Source organism: Erinaceus europaeus, chromosome 6, assembly GCF_950295315.1.
Source record: "Erinaceus europaeus chromosome 6, mEriEur2.1, whole genome shotgun sequence".
In the NCBI taxonomy this organism is placed as follows: domain Eukaryota; kingdom Metazoa; phylum Chordata; class Mammalia; order Eulipotyphla; family Erinaceidae; genus Erinaceus; species Erinaceus europaeus.
The window spans coordinates 59,587,755-59,610,126 of NC_080167.1; the positions used below are offsets into that span (position 1 = coordinate 59,587,755).

Here is a 22,372-nt window from a genome sequence, read left to right on the forward strand (position 1 = left end):
TAAAATTTAAAAAAATAATTGAAAAAGAAAAGTTGAGAAATGAAGTTTACTCAGAGAATTCTGTGCCAGAGCAAAGAGGAATGTGAGAGGCAGATGGTAAATAAGTAATTGCACTGACAGAGAGCTCTGGAGTAATGCTCACGTGCTGTGTTCTTTTACCTTCTATGGAAGGCGAGGAGAATAAAGCAACCCTCCTTGAACTGGGGGCTGTGGAACCTTTAACTAAACTGCTCACCCACGAAGACAAAATTGTCAAGAGAAATGCTACGATGATCTTTGGAATCCTGGCTTCTAATAGTAAGTATCAGTCTTTAAAATTAACCAAATAATCTGAGGCCACGATAGCTCATTTTGTGGAGCACGCACATAGCTTATCAAGCATGAAAGCCTGAGTTGTAGCTCCCAGACACCACATAGGAAACACGTACCTGGGAGAAGCTTCAGGAGGTAGTCTTGTGGTATCTCTTCTTCTCTCTCTTCCTCTCTGTCTCTCACTATCTTATAAAAATGTTTCCTCTGGGAACAATGACACCATGCAAGCACAAAGCTCCAGCAAAGCACTGGTGAGGAAAAAAATTTAAAAATCTCATTTTCCTTTTTTTTTTCTTTTACCAAAGGGGGAATTAATGGTTTATAGTCAACAGTAAAATACAGTAGCTTATACATGTGTAATAGTTTTCATTTTTCTACATAACAATCTGACCCCCTTCCCCTAGGTCCTCCTCTGCCATCATGTTCTAGGACCTGAACACTCCTCACCACCCCAGAGTCTTGTACTTTGGTGCAATACACCAACTCCAGTCCAAGTTCTGCTTTGTGTTTTCTCTTCTGTTCTTATTTTTCAGCTTCTGTCTATGGGTGAGATCATCCCATATTCCTCCTTTTCTTTCTGGCTCATCTCACTTCACATGAGTCCTTCAAGCCCCATCCAAGATGAGTGAAGAAAGTGAATTCACCATTAAAAAAAAATCAAATAATCTCATTGTCCTTCTTTTAAATGTACCTTTAAGAGATTTGTTTTAAACTAAATTTAATGTTAATGAAACATTAGATAGTTATTAGACAGTAACTGCATGATTTTCCATTTTAACTATTTTTTGATATACAAATATGTGCAAATATATCTCTGTAAAAACTCTCAAAGGCAGTGAGTGACAAAGCAATTTTTAGTCTTACAAGTTGGGGGTAGGCAATCATTATCTCTTAAATGTTTTTTCTTGAGCTAGTATATAATGTTCTCTCTCTGCTTATATATAACCTGGGTTTCATTTATCTTTCTTAATAAATGAGGCCCAGGGTAGAGTTTTGATACATTAATTTTTGTTAATAATAATTAACAATTATTGTTCCACATAAATTAATGCCCAGGGAAACATTTTTTTTAAATAATAGCAAGTATTCATTTAAACTAAATGAAAAGTTGTGTTTCCACATGTATTAGAAATAAATATAGGGCCGGGCAGTGGTGCACCTGGTTGAGCACATGCCTTACAGTATGCAAGGACCCGGGTTCAAGCCCCTGGTCCACACCTCCAGGGGGAGATCTTCATAAGTGGTGAAGCAGGGCTGCAGGTGTCTCTTTCCCTATCTCTATCCCCCCTCCCCTCTCAATTTCTCTCTGTCTCTACCCATTAGTAAATAAATAAAAATATTTTTTGAAGTCTTTTAAAAAAAGAAAGAAATACATGCTGCAATCAAATGGTTAAGCCACCATCTTCAGGCCATCTTAGCATAACAGATACACATGCAGAAGTTTGCATTTTTGTGTTGCTTTCAGTGTGCTCTGTGATCTTGGCTAAGGCAACAAAATGGAAGGTGCTGAAGTATTGCCAGGAGAGCTGTTTAGTCCTGCTTTCAGTTGCAAATAGATACTTCTTTACTTTTTTAAATTATGATTTGTTTTTCTTTTGCAAGGGTGATTGAGTTTTGTGTCTATGCGAAGCTTGGGTCATTGTGACAGACACTTAAGTTATTTTAAAAAATAAAAATAGAACTGCTGTCTTTTGCCTGCCACTTTGTATTTAGTCTGGTAAGGCCACTTAACAGAAATTCTTTTAATGAAGTCAGCTGAGGAGACAGTTCATTAGAATCCTCAAGGAGAAGCAGCAGAATTTGAAAGCCAGACTTTCTATCATTTACCTTAAGAAAAGGTTGATGTAAAAAAAAAATCTGTAAAAATAAATTAGATTCTCCATATTAGGAAACTAAGAAATCACGAATACAATTAAAATAAAGTGCATGAGGGTCTTCCAGGAAGTGAAGGAGGTGAGAGTTGTGAAACAATCGATACTTTGTAGGTGTCACACTGTATCAGTACTTTGCAGATGTCATACTACCGAGTTAGAACTCGTGTCTGTAGCCCAACCACAAGTTAGAGTTTCTATTCAGGTGCCATGGCTGAGTGTTCTCTGTTGAGAAAGAAGTAGCCAGAGGGCAATATTGTATTTGATATGATGAATGGAATAGCTTATCCACTTTTGTTGTTGTTGTTGCATTACCCTCAGGAAAGATTCTTTTCAGTGGCAAAAAAGCAGAATAGCAAGTTGATGAGTAGTACCACCAAGAACTCTCAGTGAATCTGAACCATCCATTGAGCCATAAGAAAATGTCTTAGGGAGGCTGGGCAGTGGTGAACTCAGTTAAGCGCACATAGTACAAAGCACAAGGACCCATGTGAGGATGCAGTCCCTGGCTCCCCACATGCAGGGGGGAAGTTTCACAGGCAGCAAAGCAAGTCTACAGGTGTCCGTCTTTCTCTCTCCCCCTCTGTCTCCTCCTCCACTCTCAATTTCTCTCTGTCCTATCCAAAAATATGGGAAAAATGGCCACCAGGAGCAGTGAATTCGTAGTGCTGGCACTGAGTCCCAGCAATAACCCTGGAGGCAAAAAAAAAAAACATCGGATAGGCCTACTAGATCTGGTATTGAACTTCACATGCCGTTGGGATTAAATTCATATCTTTTTTAAAAAATATATTTATTGAGGGATTAATGGTTTACAATTGACAGTAAAATACAATAGTTTGTACATGCATAGCATTTCCCAGTTTTCCATGTAACAATTCAGCTCCCACTAGGTCCTCTTCTGCCATCATGATCCAGGGCCTGAACCTTCTCCCAGCCCCAGCCCCCTTTCACTTTGGGGCCATACACCAGACCCAGCATTTTCCCTTCTGATTGTGTTTTTCAACTTCTGTCTATGAGTGAGATCATCCCATATTCATCCTCTGTTTCTGACTATCTTACTTAACATGATTCCTTTAAGCTCCATCCAAGATGGGGTGAAGAAGGTGAATTCATCATTTTTTATAGCTGAGTAGTATTCCATTGTGTATATGGACCACAACTTGCTCAGCCACTCATCTGTTGTTGGACACCTGGGTTGCTTCCAAGTTTTGGCTATTACACATTGTGCTGCTGTGAACATAGGTAGACACAAATCTTCTTGGATGGGTATGTTTGATTCCTTCGGATCTATCCCCAGGAGAGGAATTTCAGGGTCATAGGGTCATAGATCATAGGTCTAGCCTTCTGAGAGTTATCCAGACTGCTTTCCACAGTCGTTGGACCAGTTTGCACTCCCACAAGCAGTGTAGGAGGGTTCCTTTGTCCCCACAACCTCTCCAGAATTTGCTGCTGTTACCTTTTCTGATGTATGACATTCTCATAGGAGTGAAGTAGTATCTCATTATTGTCTTTATTTGCATTTCTTTGATAATCAATGACTTGGGGCATTTTTTCTTATGTTTGTTGCCCTTTTGTATCTCTTCTATGGAGAATATTCTGTTCATATCTTCTCTTCATTTTTGGATGGGGTCATTGGCTTCTTGTTGCTGGGTTTGGTGAGCTCTTTATATATTTTGGTTATTAGCTTCTTGTCTGATGTATGGCATGTAAAGATCTTCTCCCATTCTATGTGAAGTCTCTTTGTTTGTGTGGTGGTTTCTTTTGCTGTGCAGAAGCTTTTTATTTTGATGTAGTCCCATTGGTTTATTTTTTATTTAGTCTTTTTTGTAATTGGATTCATTTTATTTAAGATACCTTTAAAATTTAGATGGAAAAGAGTTCTGCCAATATTTTTTTCTAAGTATTTGATAGTTTCTGGTCTAACATCCAAGTGCTTGCTCCATTTGGGATTTACTTTTGTGTTGGTGAAATATAGTGGTTCAGTTTCATGATTCTGCATGTTTCAATCCAATTTTACCAGCACCATTTGCTGAAGAGACACTCTGTTCCCCATTTAATTGTCAAAGAAGGGAGTCAGGCGGTAGTGCAGCAGGTTAAGTGCATGTGGCACAAAGCACAAGGATGGGTGTAAGGATCCCGGTTTGAGCCCCCAGCTCCCCAGCTGCAGGGGAGCCGCTTCACAGGCGGTAAAGCGGGTCTGCAGGTGTCTATCTTTCTCTCTCCCTCTCTGTCTTCTCCTCCTCTCTCCATTTCTCTCTGTCCTATCCAACAATGATGACATCAATAACAACAACAATAATAACTACAAAACCAATAAAAAACAAGGGCAACAAAAGGGAAAATAAATTAATAAATATAATTTTTTAAAAAAAATTGTAAAAGATGTCCATAGGAGGCTGAATTCATATCTTAACAATAATTTCTTCAAAGAATCCCTTCTAATCAAAATGTTGAACTTATTTGGACAAACCAAGGCATGTTATCACAGATACCACAGGGTGACTGGACCTTCTGGAAGCAGGTTCTTTCTTTCTCTCTCTCTCTCTTTCTTTCTCTCTCTCTGTCTCTCTGTCTCTCTCTCTCTCTCTCTCTCTGTTACCACCAGGATTATCACTTGGGCTTGGTGCAAGCACTGTGAATCCACTACTCCTGGCTGCCATTGTTTCCTCCCCCCCCCCTTTCTATTTTGTTTGATAGGACAAAAAGAAATAGAAGAAGGGAAGAGAGAGAGAAAGAAAGATAACTACAGACCCGATTTGCCACTTGTGAAGTATCCCCTCTACAGGTGGGGAGTGTGGCTCAAACCAGCCTCCTTTTATATGGTAACGTGTTGCCTCATCTGGGTGCACCACCACCTGGCTCCCCTGGGGACAGATTCTACAAAGAATGAACAAGGATGCAGAGAATGAACCTTGTTGACCTCATGATCAGCATCACCCCAGAAACCTTGAAATACATGGAGGTGGTTTTGGAATTCAAATGCAGAATGTACTTGTGAAAAGCACAGAATCATTTTTTGTCAAACATGTAAAAAAAAAAAAAAAAGACATCATGACCTTCACGAAAATTGTTCTGAGCTATACAGAGCAGACTCAAACGTATGCAAAGAGCAGCCCAACACACTCTGTCAGAGAATTCACCTCAGTATAGCCTTCCAGAACACTGGAAACATGAGTATTATGCCAGGGCTACTGCATTTCCACCTATGGGGACAATACAGTTAAAAGCAAAAAGCAGAATTGACTGCAAAATGTTGTCCTCCACTACAGGACCCACTACTTTCCTGAAGTTCAGTTGTACAACAGGCTTGTTGTACTGCAAGCCTCTTCCTGTACATTTAGCTAGCTATAATGTGATTGGCGCTCTTTCAGCCATTTTGAACAGAAACAGAAAGCAGAGGCTTTGACAGATTGAAGACCCCACAGGAAAAGCTGTCCAGTAAAAGCCAAGTACTGTACACTTAATGGCTAATGAGGAGGAATTCCTCCAGAGACCATCTGCTTCAGCTGCTGCAAAGAAAACTTTCCAGAATTCTGACAGTGCTCATCTCATCTCACAGATGAAGATAATTGTTCCAGGTGAAAAATTACAGAACTAAAGGAGCAGTGATGCTTATTTTTCAGAAATAAAGGAGTGCTAAGGATGACAGGAAAGAAGTAGTGTTAGGGAGATAGCACAGCAATAACACATCAAGATTTATATGTGTGAGGTTCCAGGTTCAAACCCTGCCACCACCGGTAGCCAGGGTTGAACTATGCTATTTAACAATTAAAAAATTTTTGTTAGTGATTTAAGATTGATTTACAAAATTATAACAGGGGTAGAATTCCGCATCGTTCCCATCAGCAGACTTCTGTGTCCCTCCACTGGAAACTGCAATAGTTCTCCCAAGGTCACAGATATGGGTTGAGTATTATTTCTATAATTATATAAATATATATCCATTTTTTTTCTATGGTTCTTCATTATCTTCTTCTATAAGTCACACATACATCTATTACTATTTCTAAATGGCCTTCCTTTATTACTCTTCTCTCTCTGGGTCCTGATGGAATTGGAGTTCAGAGCCCTGGGGTCATCTTTGCCTACCATTTACCCCTTCTGGGAGTATGGACCAAAATTCTTTATGGAGGTATAGAAGGTTGGAGTTGTGGCTTCTGTAATTGCTTCTCTGCTGGGCATGGACATTGGCAGGTCAATCCATATGCCCAATCGTTTCTGTCTTTCCCTAGTGGAGTTGGGCTCTGATGAGGAGAGGTTCTGGAACACACTTGGTGAGGTTATCTGCCCAGAGAAGTCAGGATGGGATCATAGTGTGCTATACTATAACTTTAAGTAGCTGATTGTAAGTAACACCAATCTGAATTTCTATTTAAAAAGTATACTTATCTTTGCATGACTAGCTAATGCATAATAAACAAGAATAGAACACAGTAGCTCAACTGAACTAATAGGCATTTGAAGCACATTTTGCGTGAGTATGATTATTCTTTGTCGTGTTCTTAGAGTACAGTATGGCTCAGTGGATAAGGAACATGTGTTAGAATCTTATGATCATCTAGACATTAACGCAAAATCTTTCCTACCAATACTCCCTGAGTGTTGTTGAGCCTCAATTTCCTTACCTCTAAAGTTAGATAAGAATAGCAACTGCCTCCATTTCAATGAAAATTTCCATTAATATTAACAACAAGCATTAATATATTTGTTTTTTCTTTCACAGATGATGTTAAAAAATTGTTACGGGAGTTAGATGTCATGAATTCTGTGATCGCCCAGCTCGCTCCAGAAGGTAACTTTGCCCCTACCCCTAGCTCAGAAACAGGACTCATTTCTTCCTTACATTTGGCTGAGCTACTAATTGAAAGTAGTTTGTGAGATGCCCACTGTAAATTGCCAGTCAGCTCTCTTAAACTAAGATGGGCTTCCTGGAATTCTGCTTGTCAGAACATGCTTCAGAGGACCAGTTGAAAGAGTATTCAACATACTTGTGTTATTTGTCTTTGATACACAGAGGAAGTAGTTATCCATGAGTTTGCTAGTCTTTGCCTAGCAAACATGTCTGCTGAGTATACCAGCAAAGTGCAAATATTTGAACAAGGTGGATTGGAGCCTCTCATCAGACTACTGAGCAGCCCAGACCCGGATGTGAAGAAGAACTCAATCGAGTGCATTTACAACCTGGTCCAGGTCAGATTACTCTGGGCAAGTGCATTTGGACTTAAGTTGATTATAGAATTGATTTTTTCCCATGAAACAAAAGGATTTTGTTTTAAACGAATGAATGAACCTCAGTCATGTGCATTACCATTCAGTGGCTTTCTGGCCTGGTGTTTTCATTGACTCTTTTCTGTTAGAGAGAGAAAGAGAGCGATAAACGTACAGGGGAGAAACACAATAGCAGTACATCACTCCACTAGGACCTCATGCATAGCAAGGCATGATCACTCTGCAATGAACTGCCTCCTGGCCCCCCCCAGAGAAGGCTTTTTTTTTTTTTTAAGTTTTCCAGCTTTGATTAATCAGCTCTTTTTGATACTATTTTTAGTAGATATTCAGAGTTAAATATAGCAGACGTGTCTGTTTTCTGTAGATATAATACCTTTTTTGGTAGCAGCCATTCAGTTTTCATATTTTATTGCCCATTGAAAAGAGGTATTGATTAGAAATATATTTTGAATTTTCAGCAATAGCTTGCAGGATGATACCAGAGATATCAATAGGCATATTTTAGTTATATTCCAAAGGGCCCATGACTATACTAGTTTTTTTTTTTTTCTGAGCCTGACATCTGACATGCAGGTGGATCCAAGTTATTGTCTGGGGAGATGATGTCACAGCTGGAAAAAGGGCTAGAAAGCTGGACCAGGGAAGAGAGTAACTCCCAAATATGGGAAGTGCATAAATATTGTTGACTTTTCCCACTCAGATTTCCAAACCATCTCCATGCACATTTACTTGATAAGCTTTAGCTTAACTGAAAATACAAAACACTCTTATTAATAAGTCAGCAGTGGAACATACAGAGAAGAATGAGGCCTCCTGCAGAGGTGAACTCTCCAGTCAAATCATATAGGAATGAGAGCTGAGTAGGCTTTGGCCAAGAAAAGACAAAAGCAGATCTTCCTCACTCTTGCTGCAGGAGACCTCTCCCTTAATAGGAAGCCCAGCACAGTTTCCCTTCTCTGGTTACATAAGACTTTACCTCATTTGAGAGATCTAGCTAATTGTGTAAATGCAGTCTGTGTTATTCACCCCAAGACTTCTATTCCCCTGTAGTTTTTATTACAGAGAAATGAGAAGACTCTGCCACTCTAGAAGTACTAAGCCATAACTGCATTAATTTCCTAGGACAGCTGTCACGAAGTACCACAATCTGGGTGACTTAACCCATCAGGACATAACTCTCTCTCTCAGTCCTGGAGGCCGGAAGTTCAAACTCCAGGTCTGAGCAGGGTCAGGCCCCCTCAGTGACTTGGAAGAACCCTTCCCCATCTCTTTTTAGCTCCCAGAAGCTATCAGCCCTGGAAATTTTCAGTTACAGCTATATCCTGCCAGTCTTTCTCTCTTGTTTCTCTCTCCTCATAAAGACAGCACTCTTCTTACTTCATTAAATACCCACCCTACCCCACTGTGCCCTTAACTAATTATGCCTTCAATGATCCTGTTTCCAAATGAGGTCTCATTTTGACATATCAAGCATTAGAAATTCAAGATGTATGGGGGCTGGGGAGAGGTACAGTATAAATGTTGGCCTTCAATCAGAGAACAGCGGTGGTAACTGGCAAACTAACTGCATTTATGTGGCACTAGCAGGGAATTGAAATTCAGGGCACACCGATTTGGGCCGAAACCTACAATGCAACCCTGCAGGGACTTCTTATAAAGAGAAAAAGAAGGGTGAGGTCACGGAGGATATGGCTGAGGGTGAGGTAATGGTCTGGTGAAGAAGTCAGGAGGAAAGTGGACAGGGGGAGGGGCCAGAAAGTGAAAGTTCTCTTTACCAGAGTCCACAAACAGGATGTTCTCCTTCTCATTGGCTTCTTGGAATGTTAGTGGTTTTGCCCAGTGTAAGAGAAAGACCCAGTATAAAAGGATATACAGAAAAAGAGCACATACTAAAAAAATTTTTTTAATTGAAAACAACAGTAAAACAGATTTTTCTGCAGAGACCTCTTTGCCCCTAGGTAATTATAACTCCAGTGGCCAGGCCAAGAGGTGGCTCAGTGGACAGAGCACAGGATTTGGAATGTATGATCCTAGGTTTGGTCCTGGCACTGACCTGATTCAGACCAGAGCAGTGCTGGTTCAAACCAGAACAGTGCTGTGGTCTCTGACTGTCTCTCTGCCTCATAAAATAACTAAATCAGAGTGAAAAAAAAATAATTCCATTTACATTAGTTTTCACATAGTTCACCCTATAAACAAAAGGGCAACTCACTATTTTGTAGCCAGTTAGGGGTGTAAATTTGCAGAGCCTACAGAAGGCACTGTGTACCTAGGAGTATTTCATAAACAACCCACTTGGATGGAGATAACAGGGACTAAAGCTGTTATTTCATTTCACCAAATATTATTCAAAACAGGACAGAGTATGGTAAGATTTTTATTATGCATGGATTTTATTGTAATACTGCTTATATACTGCATAATATAGAACCAATAGATAGTATAAAAGTCAAATGTCTTATCTGTTGTTATTGACAATGTCTGCATTGCTAAAAAAAAAAAAAAGAGGAATATTCTGGTGTTGCCAATTGAGGGCTTGCTTATTTTTGTTGGTGAGTCATTTTAGAAGGGAATGTGGAATAAAATAATGGAAAAATTATAACTTGTAGCATTCCTTTTTAGAAAATAAGGCTTCTTCATTCTTGAGACTGTATTTTGCTTTCAGAATAACTTTGATATCTTGTATTTCATGGCAGGATTTTCAGTGCCGAGCTACACTTCAGGAACTAAATGCAGTTCCCCCTATATTAGATCTCTTGAAGTCAGAATTTCCAGTTATTCAACTGTTGGCTCTCAAAACCTTAGGTGTCATTACAAATGATAAAGAGTCACGAACAATGCTAAGAGACAATCAAGGAGTGGACCAGCTTATTAAGATCCTAGAAGCCAAGGTATTGTACCAGTCATTCAATTCTCTATGAAGAAATGTATTTCTCCTAAACGGTGCTATATAAAGTGTGAAATGCAAAATGTTTTAAATTCAACTGTATCATTTGTAAGCATTGAATTAAGCAGAGTGGACTAATCTGCTTATTGCAACATAATTTATCAGCAGATTAAGTCAGGTGAATAAGAGGCTATCCTATAATTATTTTTAAAGCCTTCTGGGAAATTCCCTACAAGTTAAAAATCAGGTCAGTTGGCTCAGTGGTTGAGTTCCTGCCTTGAAGGTGTGATGTCTAAGGTTCCACCTGTAGCTCCACTGTAGCAATATGGAACAGGTTAGAATTCTGTGAATGATGGAGCAGTACTTTACTCTCTCCCTCTCCCTCCCCCCCCATTTTTCCTTCTCCCTCTCATGTAGAAATAGAACAAAAAGCTGGGCTGGGGGCCACTCAGTGGTAAAGCACATGCATGAGACCCTAAATTCAATCTTTTCCATGCTTATGCGTGTACACACACACACACACACACACACACACACACACACACTCCAGAACAACCTACTTATTCAACAGCTCTACTTCTTAGCATTTATCCAAAGGAAGTGCAAACACTGACTCAAAAAGAAGTACACACTCTCATTTTTATTGAAGTACTATTTATAAATAGCCAAACAGAGAAAACAACATATGCCCACTGATGGATAAAGAAAATGTGCTCAATAGACGGACAAGCAGTTGAGTATTACTTAATCATAAGAAAGAAGATAGTATAATGGTTATGCAAACAGACTCTCATGTCTGAGGCTCCAAAGTCCTAGGTTCAATTCCCTGTACTACCATAAGCCAGAGCCGAGCCATGCTCTGGTAAAATAAATAAATAAATAAATAAAATGAATTTTTAAAAACTGCAATTGACAACAATATGTATGGACCCTAGGGCAATTTGCTAAGGGAAGTGAGTCAGAGAAAGACAGATACCATATGATCTCACTTACACATGAAATCTAAAACAGCAGTAACAACAACCAAGCTCAGAGAGAACAGATTGGTTGTTGACAGAAGGCAAAGGAAAGGGTGAGTGGAGTGAGTGAGGGGTCAAGAGGTACACACTTCCTGTCTCAGGTGAATAAGCCCTGAAGTTATAGTACAGATGACTGTACTTAATAATGCTATACTGTACACTTGAAAATGGCTAAAAGAATAGATCTTGAAGGGTCTCATCACAAAGAAAACAAAACCTGGCATTATATGTGTTACAGATGTTAACTAAACCCATTGTAGTGATAATTTGGAAATATGTACGAATATGGAGTCATTATGTTGTGCACCTGAAATAGGTTAGAGGAGCTCAGTTAAAATATTTTGATTTAGAAGATTAAAGGTCTTTGAATTCTGGTTTATGACCTTGTTTATGATTTTCCTGAATGCCCCAGATTAGCCTTTTTAAACATTGCCAAAGTTTTATCTAGGGTAAATCAAGAGGAGTAATTTAACTCACATTATGGAGAGTAATCTACTACTCAATCTACTAAAGTGTTAATTTCATCTCAAAAACAAAAACTCTAGAGCAACATCTAGAATAGTGTTGATCAGATGTTTGAATAACTAAATTAAAGACTCAAAACAAGCCACCCTAAGTCCACAGTCCTTGTCAATTTAGCACCCACATATATATCCTTAAATCATAATTATTTTCCAAATAAAAACTCTAACTAAATAAAATAAGGTAAATACTTCCATTTTTTCCTGATACTATACAACTGTCCTGTGTACAACCAAAATCACACTAGAAGAGGGGGCTGAATCCTTCCTTATGTGATGTTTCCTCTTCATTTGGATATCCTATAACTTAAATACTATGGTATAAAATTAACAAAAAGGAGGGCTGGGAGGTGGTACATAGTTAAGCATAGACATCACCATGAGCAAAGACCCTGGTTTGAGCCCTAGCTCCCCACCTGCAGGTCTGCAGGTGTCTGTCTCTCTCCTTCTCTATTCCCTATACCGCCCCCTCACCCCCTCCCCCGCAACCCCTCTCAATTTCTCTCTGTCCTACTCAACAAAACGGAAAGGACAAAAAAAAAAAAGAAAAAATGGCACCCAGGAGTAGTGTATTTGTGATGCTGACACTGAGTCCTAGTGATAACCTTGGTGGCCAATAAAAAATGATGAACTACAGTAAACAAAAAAACTCTAGTTTTAAAGTCAAAATTTCTTATGTAATATATAAAGGTAGAGATGGAAGAAAAAACACTATTTTGGGGAGTTGGGCACAGTAGGTTAAGTGCACATGGCGCAAATCAATAGGACCATCTTAAGGGTCCTGATTTGGCCCCCGGGCTCCCCACCTGCAGGCGAGTCGCTTCACAGGCGGTGAAGCAGGTCTGCAGGTGTTTGTCTTTCTCTCCCCCTCTCTGTCTTCCCCTCCTCTCTCCATTTTTCTCTGTCCTATCTAGCAATGATGACATCAATAACAGCAACAATAAAACAACAAGGCCAACAAAAGGGAAAATAAATTAAAAATATATATTAAAAAACACTTTTTTAACAAACACTTTTCACACACATAGTCATAACAATATTAGGAAGAAATCCTCAAGGCAGTAATAGCCCTCTTCTCTATAACTGACCATGTGGTCATAAGTGTTTCTAGCTGCCTTCTTCCTTCTTGTCCTCATTCCACATTCTCTTTGCCCTCATCATGTCCCAGTGTGTCTTGGTTCTTTATCTGGTGAAATGACCCATGGTAGTGGGAATCAATCACCCCAGCCAGAACAGTAACTCTTTTCTTTGACTGTTGATTCAGAGGCTCAAGGACCCCAAAGTGACCAAGTAATTGCCTAAACTTGCAGCTCAATGGGATAATTGTCCCATCTCAGGCCCCCCTTTGGAGCTAAGTCCTGTAGACCAACAGAGCAACAGGTCATAGAGATGGAAAGCAAAAAATTTTGCTAGCAGGTCACACAGGGTAATAATGAGTGATACCACTCCTGCTTCCACCTCTTGATTCCTGGAACCTTTAATCTCTGAACTATGGGAGAAACAGCCTCATTTCGTCACTGGCTCAGAGCACATGTAGCTCTGAGAAGGTATTGCCACCTACCAGTCTTTCAAAGGCCAGTTGCTTTGGGGTAGAGGGTTATATGGCAAGACCAGTGAATTCCACAAGCATGGCCAGTGGTCATGTCTTTAATCTGAAACTGTGTTCTGTGGAATGCCGTGATGGTGGAACCTCTCTCATTTAAGGATTTCTTCCCTAATTTTCTGACTCCTTTGATCAGGCTGTATTTAGTTTTCACTGCTGTAAGGGTTGGGGAGATTCCTGAGACCAGAAACCACCAAACTCAATAATATTTCACTCTACCCCTAGAGTCTTTAAACTTCTAGTTGGTTAAAAATTATTTTTTCTTTCTATTTAAAAATTATTCTTGGAAGAAATTTGTATGAGCAGGAGTTGGGCGGTAGCATAGCAGGTTAAGCGCATGTGGCACAAAGTGCAGGGACCGGCATAAGGATCCCGGTTCGAGCCCCTGGCTCCCTACCTGCAGGGGAGTCGCTTCATAGGCGGTGAAGCAGGACTGCAGGTGTCTATCTTTCTCTCCCCCTCTCTGTCTTCCCCTCCTCTCTCCATTTCTCTCTGTCCTATCCAACAGCAACGACATCAATAACTACAACAACAATAAAACAACAAGGGCAACAAAAGGGAAAATAAAAATAAATAAATATTTAAAATATATACATTTAAAATAAATAAATAAGTAAAAAGAAATCTGTATGAGCAACTACACTTGGCTACCATTGCTTGAAGACTCTAGTAACTAATCTGTATATAAAGCATTTTGGAGTAGAGAGAACAGGAAAAGATGGAGCTAGTGGTTAGGACAGAATTATGTCCTTGCGTCTCAGTCACAGCACAACTAATTACTGATAGATTACTTTCTGACCAACCCAAATCCCTCCGGTAGCAAAAATGGGAGCAGTGGATACACATTTCTTTTATTTCTAAACTTGTGTTTGCTCCTACTGCTAGGAATTGAATGACCTTCATATAGAAGCACTTGCAGTGATAGCCAACTGCCTTGAAGATATGGACACCATGGTGATGATTCAGCAGACAGGAGGTCTTAAGAAGCTCCTAACATTCGCAGAAAACTCTACAATTCCAGACATTCAGAAGAATGCTGCAAAAGCAATTACTAAAGCAGCTTATGACTGTATGTCTCATTTTATACAAATTTAGCATACCTATTCTCTGATGTGCATTTGCTTTTCAGAAGTATTAACATACACTGGTGTGTCAGTCTGCTTTCAAGTCCTCATTTGAGGACTACACTGTGTTTACTACCTCTGGTCAACACTCAGCTCTGTGTCACTGGGCTAAAGTAGAATTTTCTCTGTCAAATTAATTCTGCCTTTTTCAACAAGGCGGTCCCAAGTTCCAGTTTCAATACAGAAGGGATGCACTATTTATGGCCCTGAAAATGTTGCTTCAGTAAATCCACATTTGGAATGGTATCTATCCAGTTATTTAAAATTTCAACTGCAGTCTGCCAGTGCTGTGTTATATAGTTGTGAAAAACAACATGCTCATACTATATACATAATCCAGTTTTCATTTCAGCGGCAAGCACGGTTGATATAAATCTGTGCAAATATGAGATATTAATTCTATCACATGCACCAGAGATGAGATTATAGTTTTAATTTATGTATATTTGGAGTATTTTATTTAACAAAATAGATGACTTTATTTTCCCCTTCCACATAATTCCTCTTATAAATGATGACAGCTCTGGCTCATTTAAATAATTTATATTCTTAAACCATATATGCTCACATCTGTGTATATATATGTCTGTGTAGATACTTCAGGAAGCATTTTCTTTTCAACCTATACTGTATTTCCTCAAGTTTTAATGAATGCACATGATGAATTTTACTGTCCAATTCATTACTAATATAGAGGGACCTCATGAGTTACATTCTAAATGCCAACTCTAAAGACAGGCTGTAAAATTAAGGTTTCTAATATTACAAAAGTTATATCACTCAGCTTAGACTTTGTCCTACCTGTAGGTCAGTTCTATTTTTTCATCAGTTCTAAACCTGCATAGCTGTTTAACCCAAAAAGAGAGGGCAATGAGAGAGCATGGTCAAGGTCAAACTAAACTAAACTTCTGTCTAGTCTAGTATAGCCAAGCCACTGGATGGCTGCGGCAGCCCTGTTGGTGTAGTGAGTTTTATGTGATACAGTCGTGGGAACAAGAGCTTTATAGTTTAAATACATCCATTTATCTCCTTGGTTCATTTGGAGTTGTTTTTATAGAAGGTACAAGAAAAGAACCCAACTTCATTCATCTCTGCAAGTTGAGACCCAGTTTTCCCAGCACCACTTATTGAAATCCATTCTTTATTTGGACCACAAAGATATTCCACCAGATAGTCTTTGAAAGTTCCATCTGGCAATTAATGTTTTATGAATCGACATCCTTCTGCTAGTTCCAAATTGTCTCTTCATTATGTTGGAATCTAATGATTAAATCTGTATTTGTTTCATCTACACCATTTGTGGTTTTTTTCTCATGCTCCTTCCAACCATCACTTTTCTAGACTAAAGAATCTTATTTAGTCTCCTCCTCTACATCATGTCCCCAGGCTGTTATGTAATCATTCTCTTACTTTTTCTGGGTTTGCTCTTGTGCATAAGGATGAATGTAATAGAATTTTAATGAACATATACCATCATTTTATATGTAATAAGTATAAAAGTACATCATCAGATTAACCCTTTGCCTTTAACAGATTCTTCTCTGCCCAATCATATCAAAATATACTTGCTTTCTTTTTTTTAAATTTCTTTATTGGAGGATTAATGGTTTATAGTCAACAGTAAAATACAATAGTTTGTACATGCATAGTATTTCCATAGAACAATACAATCCCCACTAGGCCCTCTTCTGCCATCATATTTCAGGACTCAAACCCTTCCCCCCCACCCCAGAGTCTTTTACTTTGGTGCAATACACCAAATCCAGTCCAAGTTCTGTTTAGAATTTTCCCTTCTGATCTTGTTTTTCAACTTCTGTCAATGAGTGAGATCATCCCACATTCATCCTTCTGTTTCTGACTTATCTCACTTTAATAACTTCGAGCTCCATCAAAGATGGCATAGAGAAGGTGAATTCATGAACCTGAGACTTTGGAGCTTCAGGAATAAGATTCTCTCTGCATAACCATTATGCCATCTAATCCTGTTCACAATTCTCAGTTTTCCACATAACAATTCAGTGCCCCTCTAGGTCCTTCTCTGTCATCATGTTCTAGGACTTGAACTTTCCCCCTCTACCCTGGAGTCCTTTACTTTGGTACAATACACCAGACCCAGTCCAAGTTTTGCTTTTTGTTTATTGTTCACTTATTATTATTATTATCATTATTTGTAATTGAATTCATTTCATTGAAAATGCTTTTAAAATGTATATGGAAAAGAGTTCTGCCAATATTTTCCTCTAAGTTTTTGATAGTTTCTTGTCTAATATCCAAGGGGTGTTGAAATCCCCTACTATTACTGTGTTGCTGTTAATATATTGCTGTAGCTCTTTCAGCAAATGTTTGATGTATTTAGACGGCCTTTCCTTGGGTGCATAGATGTTAGTAATCTATAATGTTAAGTATGGTTGATTGACTGATCCTCTGAGCATTAAGTAATGTCCATCCCTATCTTTAAATTTTATTTATTTTAAGGTCTATCATGATAGATTGAGAACAACCACTGTCCCTGGCCTTTTTGTGGTCCATTGGCTTGTATGGTAGTTTTCCATCCTTTCACTTTGAGTCTGTGTTTGTCTTGTTGAGGTAGGTGGGATTCCTGCTGACAACATATGGTTGTGTTGTGTTTTCTGATCCATATTCCTACTTTGTGCCTCTTAATAGGTAAATTCAGGCCATTGACATTTATTGATATTATAGAATGAAGATATTTTAATGCCATTATTCTAAAATTGTGGAGTGTTCTGATATATGACATGATTACGATGATGTGATTGCTTATAAGAGACCTTTCAGAACTTCTTGCAGGGCAGGCTTGGTGATAGTCGATTCCTTCAACTATTGCTTGTCTTAAAAGGTTTGTATGCCTCCATCTAGTTTGAATGACAGTCTAGCAGGATACAGTAGTCTTGGTTGAAAGCCTTTCTCATTGAGAGCTCAATAGATATCTTGCCATTCTCTTCTGGCCTTTAGTGTTTATGAGGAGAAATTTGTTGCTAATCTTATGGGTTTTCCTCTGTAGGTGACTCTTTGTTTTTCTCTTGCAGCATTCAAGATCCTTTCCCTATCATACTCCTTTTCATTCTAAATATGATGTGTCCTGGTGTCTTTCAGTCTGGGTTAAATCTGTTTGTGACCCTCTGGGCTTCTTGAACCTTTATATCTTTTATGTTGTCTAGACTAGAGAAGTTCTCAGCTATTATGTTCTACAGAATGCTTTCTTCCCCTTCCCCCTCTTTCTTCCTCTGGCAAGCCAATAATAATGCATATATTACTTTTTTTTAAGTCATCCCATATGTCTCTGTTGTTGTTTTCAGTGTCTCTTAATCTCTTTTTGAGATTTCTTCTCTCTTTGTTTTCTCTAATTCATCCTTAATCTTGCTAATTCTGTTTTCTGCCTTACTTATTCTATTCTGTCTCCCCTCTGTTGTTTTCTGTAGCTCAGCTATTTTTTACCCTGTTGTGATACTGTATTAAAGCTTGTTCAGCTAGTTGTGCTCTTAGTTCAACTATTTCAGCTTTCAGACTTTTAATCACCTTGAGATAGTGTTTTCTTTCAGAGTCTCATTTGCTGTTTCCCTATTTCTGATGATATTATTTTCAAACTCTTTCCTCACTCCTATTACTAATGCCTGAATTAGTGTTTGGATCTTGTCCTCATTCATATGTGTTTCTACCTTTGGGAGGGGGGGCTTTTGTTCTGGTTCATTTCTCTAATGTTTCTTCTTGCTTTAACCATTGTGTATGGTATGTTATGAGGTCCCTCTTTCAGTACTGTTCAATTTACTAATCACACTTGCCTGGATTGGTTTGTGTCTAAGTACAGTGCTTAAAGAGCATGGTGGCTATTAAACCCTCTTTTGTTCTTTATCTTCCCTGTAGCCTAAGGGAGCCTGTGGGCTTTTTAACTATAAGTACTTTTGGTTTTAAGCTTAATTATCCATGCCTAGAAATAAAATGGGGGGGGGAGAGATAGCACAGTGGTTATGCAAAGAGACTCCCAGGGAGTTGGGCGGTAGTGCAGTGGGTTAAGTGCATGTGGCACAAAGTGCAAGAACCGGCATGAGGATCCCAGTTCGAACCCCTGGCTCCCCACCTGCAGAGGAGTCGCTTCACAGACAGTGAAGCAAATCTGAAGGTGTCTATCTTTCTCTCCCCCTCTGTTTCCCCTCCTCTCTCCATTTCTTTCTGTCCTATCTAAAGAGAGAGAGAGAGAGAGACTCCCATGCCCCAAGGGTCCAAAGTCTCAGGCCCAATTCAACTTCTCTAATAGCAGTCAGGGTCATTCTGGTCAGCACTCCTTGGCCCTGTGAGTTTCTAAACAAATCCTGTTTGTATTCTGTGGATTCTGAGGCAATTATTCAATGTGTCTCTGTATTCCTTAGGAGAACAATGTGGAATGGCTGCCACTATACAGCCTCACTTCCAGAGCACAGGGAGTGTACATCTTCTCCTGAGCTGCCTGATCAGGTCTCTGCCCCTGATGTCAGCACAGGGCCTCCCCACTGCTGTTTCAGCCTCACAGTTACATTTGGTGAGCCTTAGGGAAACCTCTCCTCCTGTCAGCAGTTTATTTGTTAATAAAACTCAGACCAGAGGTGGTGCCTCAACTGGCAAACTGTGGGACTGTTACCAGTCGCTCCCAAGTAGGTACAGGCTTTCAGCCCCAGGAATTTCTCCTTAGGCCTCTCTCTGTCCACGAGCCACATGTGTTTGCACTCATCCATGACTTGATGGGTTCCCAAAGTATTTCCAGTCTTATCTTGTGTTCTCAGGTGATCTTCTTTGTTATTCTTAGCTGACCAGGAGAGGAGAGAGACACAGCTGCTGCTACTCTGTAGCCCCATCTCCAGAAGTCCCCCTATACTTGCCTTCTTATCTTCTGTCTTCTTTCTCTCTCTCTTTTTTTTCATCCAGGACTTTACTCATAAGCTATTGCACTTGACCCATGTGCTATCCCACTGCTCCTGGCAGACTTTTTATTTTCCTTTTGATTTCAGATAGATACAGAGAGGGAGAGAGATAGAGAGATAAGCAGACACCACAGCACCACTCTAGTTCACCACACACACACACACACACACACACACACACACACACACCAGTACTGTGTATGCTGTTCTCATGTGGAGTCAGGATTCAAACCCAACTCCTCAAGCATGGCAAAATATGTGTTCTGCCAGGAAAGCCATCTCCCATTTCTCTCTTTTGATTCTCCCTGAGTGATATCATTTATGACTGATGTTTCAACAGACTCTTTATTTGCTTTGGAGTCCAAGGACAGTCTCTAATCCTAACTCATCTTTTGACTTCCTGCCTTTATTTCTGGTGACTTCCAAGTATAACCAGCTACCTTGCTTAAGCTTAACTTTTGAGGTATTAGGAATCTCTTTAAAGATCTGATGAAAGAGCACCCCCCTGCTCCATAGTGCACATATGCACAACATGTTCCATACATTTTAGAAAGTTTAAGAAGTATCTGAAGTCCACTCCTGGATTCACAGTCCCAAAGCTAGTCACTCTTAGATTAGAATCACCAGGGTCCAGTCCAGATGCTGGGCCTTGTCATCAGATATTTTTTCATTTCAACAGTCATACAGCCAATTATTATACATTTGTTTATGCTTAGACATTCTTCCTTGTGTTCTGGGGCATACACCTTAGTTTACATGATTATTCAGTATATGTTTGCTTGTACTGTATCCTTAGTGTGGAATCCAGCTTTGACAACCCTGTTTTGACTCTTTGGTATTCATATTCTTCAATGGCAAGGCTCACAAAGAAAATCAGATATTCTAATTCCACTACTTGTAGAAGTAGCAGTAAAATAATAAGCAGGAGGTCCTTCCTGTAAGACATTTAAAAATGTACTTTTTCAGGGCATGTCATGTGGCTCACCTGGTAGGTCGCGTGCAAACATTACAGTGTATGATGACCCAAGTTTGAGCCTCAGGTCACCACTGGAAGCATGTGTAGGGGGAGGCTTCACAAATGGTGAACTGCCGCTGTGATATCTCACATGATTTTCTCTGCCTGTCTCTATTTCTCATCCTGTATCTAGTTTACACGATAGGGGGAAAAGGTCAATGGAAGCTGCAGTCATGACGGCACTAAACACCAGGGATAACCTTGGTGGCCAGAAAAACAAACCAAAAATACAAAATGTATTCTTGTCAGTGGGTGGTGCAGTAGAAGAAGCCTTGGACTTAGCATGAGGTCTTGAGTTCAGTCTCAGGCAGTACATGTGTCAGGGTGATGCTCTGGTTCTCTCTCCTTCTCTTTTCATATCTCTCTCATTATTAAAATATTGTTTTAGTGTACTTTCTCATGCTTTAGTCAAGGCTAGACTGTTCTGCTTTGAAGATGCTACCAATGGGTTCAAGTGCACATAGCACTAAGCACAAGGACCCACTAAAGAATCCAAGTTCAAGCCCTCAGTTCCCCATCTGCAGGGGGGAAACTTCAGAAGCGGTGAAGCAGGTCTTCAGGTACCTATCTTTCTCTCATCCTCTCTATCTCCCCTCCTTTCAATTTCTCTCTGTCCTGTCCAATAAAATGGAATAAATGACTGCCAGGAGCAGTAGATTCATAGTGCCAACACCAAACCCCAGTGATAACCCTGGAGGCAAAAAAAAAAAAAATGCTGCCAGTCTCACACCATTGCCTGCACAAATATTAACTTCCATTTCTTAGCAGAAACCCCATTGCCCTGATGAACAGAAAGTTACTTCCATTCTAACATCAGTGACTCAGCCAGTTCTCTATCTGTATCACAGCAGAGATCCTTCATCTGTCTTGCAGGTTTCATCTGTTCCTGTAAAAGCTTGCATTTTATAGTCCAGCTTCTTCAACTGGTAGCCTTTTCCTCTGGCCTTTCTGGCATAGTCTTCCGTCCTAAACTGTCTCTACTTTCTTCAGCTGTATAAACACTGAGATAGTATATCAAGAGAATTTTCAAACCCAGCAGATGCAGAGGAGATTGAATTTTCCTATAGCTTAGTAGCTATCTGATCTGGAAAGTTGATTCCTTAAGCCTGTAGAAAGACACGTGTCCACAAAGATTCAAGCTTTCTCTCTACATGCACAATTAAGTAAATCTGCAAGGACAGTTCCTCTCCTATTTGAAAAAAAGAGAATCTTGAGAACATCTTTCCATTCCAGATTTATCCAGAAGTATAATTTGCCTGTGAATTTAAAGAACCTTATCCATGCATTTCTGTGGTCAGCGTATCATTTATGTTCAGGGCAAAATATTAGCGTAGGATCAACATTATATTCTAGATCAAATAATGAAGTAGAGGACTCCCCAAGTTGCCTAGATAATACACATGCCTAAGATGTATCACTTTGGCGTGTGGATTATTTCAAACTAAATAAAGGCCTTGTAGGGTCAGGAGAAACTTTGACTACTCCCTTAACTATCTAGAACAGGAATGGGGAGCCTTTTGTTTTTTCCCGTCAAGGGCCATCTGGGTATTTATAGAATCATTTAAGGGTTACCCAAAATTATCAACTTAAAAGTTAGCACTTAACAGGAGTCTGGTGGTAGCGTAGCGGGTTAAGCACATGTGGCATGAAGCAAAAGGACCAGCATAAGGATACTGGTTAGAGTCCCTGGCTCCCTACTTGCAGGGGAGTCACTTCACAGGTGGTGAAGCAGGTCTTGCAAGTGTCTATCTTTCTCTCTCCCTCTCTGTCTTCCCCTCCTCTCTTCATTTCTCTGTCCTATCCAACAACAAGAACATCAGTAACAACTACAATAATAATTACAGCAACAATGAAAAAAAACAAGGGCAACAAAAG

The 22,372-nt window shown here is 39.6% G+C and overlaps 1 protein-coding gene across 9 annotated transcripts in view; it reads left to right on the plus strand.

The window, feature by feature from the left end:
• The window catches only part of ARMC3 (armadillo repeat containing 3), a 220,415-nt gene that overhangs the window by 139,705 nt on the left and 58,338 nt on the right, over nt 1-22,372 (plus strand). For all 9 annotated transcript variants that reach the window (XM_060192278.1, XM_060192279.1, XM_060192283.1 and 6 more), the window contains exons 4-8: nt 172-297; nt 6,910-6,978; nt 7,201-7,376; nt 10,112-10,306; nt 14,331-14,514. In XM_060192278.1, coding sequence (XP_060048261.1) covers nt 172-297; nt 6,910-6,978; nt 7,201-7,376; nt 10,112-10,306; nt 14,331-14,514 — 750 coding nt within the window. The remainder of the gene's footprint in view (nt 1-171; nt 298-6,909; nt 6,979-7,200; nt 7,377-10,111; nt 10,307-14,330; nt 14,515-22,372) is intronic.